Raw genomic sequence first — 1434 nt, forward strand, 5'->3', positions numbered from 1 at the left:
AGGTCGCCAGGAGCGCGCCGGGACACAGTGCTTGGCATGGGATGTGCACAGGCTCTCGGCACGGCGCAGGGACTGTGGGAGCAAGCCCATGTCTGGGCAGTCCCGCTGGTCCCTCCTCAGGACCAGCTGGCTTTTGCTCTTGAACAGTTTGTAGATCTTGTTGGTCAGCGCGTGTCTGTGTTTGTGGTGAATCTTCTCTGCCTTCAGCTCCAGCCTCCCCATCGTATCCAGGGAGCTCTCGTCACTGTCCTCTGCATACCCGCTGTCCATGCAGTCCTTCAGACTAGACACAAATGACTTGAGGGACTTTCTGGAGACCACAGTCAGCTCCGAGATGGACTCCTTGGAGGTGGTGAAGAGGGACACTCGCGAGGTCTTCGATCCCTCCTCCGACAACACTGAGTACACCGAGTCTTTGGAAATGGTGCAAATGGGGGAAAGCAGCGAGTCACGCTCAGGGGAACCACCATCGATTTCCACCTCCTCCACTTTGTCCTCCTCCTCCTTTTCTGAGGCCATGGGCTCAACAATGCTGCACTCTTTGCTGAGGACATCATTGAGGATATCTGAAAGGCAACCAGAGGGAGATTGTGCCTGGCACAGGCTCCAGCATAACCACTGGAAATGTGGTGACCCCAGACCACAACAATACTACAGCGTGGCAAACGCTCTCTTTGATCCTGCCCGGTTTCAAACAAGGAGTTGAAAACCTCCTACTGAACACTTTTAGATCTCCATAAGGCGCTCAGATGCAATGTAAACCAAAACATGTTTCTCTCCTTGAGGTCACATTCTGTTTGGGTTCTCACAAGGCAAACACCAGTTGGGTTTTTCTTCCTTTCTACACAGGTTTCACAACATGCTTGCATCCAATCCAGGCTTAACCAGAGGGCAAGAGGGAAGCAAGGTGTTTGGCTAATCAAACACCAGATCACCCCACTGAAGGTGGCGTCCTGGCAAAGCTAGACTCACTGCAAAGCCCAAGCCCCAGCTCTGGTCCAGCTTGCTGGGGCCGGCAGACAATGAACGCTAAACCTTCCTGGGAACATAAAAGGTCTTCCAGGAATGGGGAAGCTGGAGAGACCAGCTCAGCAGAAGGGGAAGCCACTGCTTCCCCTGCAAAACTGCTGTGGCTGGGCTAAGAGCACAGCAAAGGCACCCGTTCCTCAGCTGTCACTGCTGCAAGGAGGGGAAGAGCTGTAATGTCTGAGGGGTCTCAACCCTACAAAGCCCTGACATCTCTGTGTGTTAAGGCTTTTCTAGCAACAAATATTTCCAGGGCACAAAACAAGGTTTACTCCTTGCAGAGGTGCTTTCTACCAAAGTCTCTGTCTTATCAATATCCCCACAGACTCATAGAATCCCAGACTGGTTTGGGTTTGAAAGAACCTTAAGCTCATCCAGTTCCAACCCCTGCCATGGGCAGGGACACCT

At 52.6% G+C, this 1434-nt stretch overlaps 1 protein-coding gene across 1 annotated transcript in view; it reads right to left on the reverse strand.

Annotated features, from left to right (window-relative positions):
* PIK3R5 (phosphoinositide-3-kinase, regulatory subunit 5) overlaps positions 1-1434 on the reverse strand; it is a 25944-nt gene that overhangs the window by 8020 nt on the left and 16490 nt on the right. The window contains 1 exon segment of the mRNA XM_010022211.1: positions 1-566. This exon segment is cut by the window's left edge and continues 18 nt beyond it. Coding sequence (XP_010020513.1) covers positions 1-566 — 566 coding nt within the window.

Source organism: Nestor notabilis, unplaced genomic scaffold (assembly GCF_000696875.1).
Source record: "Nestor notabilis isolate BGI_N333 unplaced genomic scaffold, ASM69687v1 scaffold4799, whole genome shotgun sequence".
NCBI classification, from domain to species: Eukaryota; Metazoa; Chordata; class Aves; order Psittaciformes; family Psittacidae; genus Nestor; species Nestor notabilis.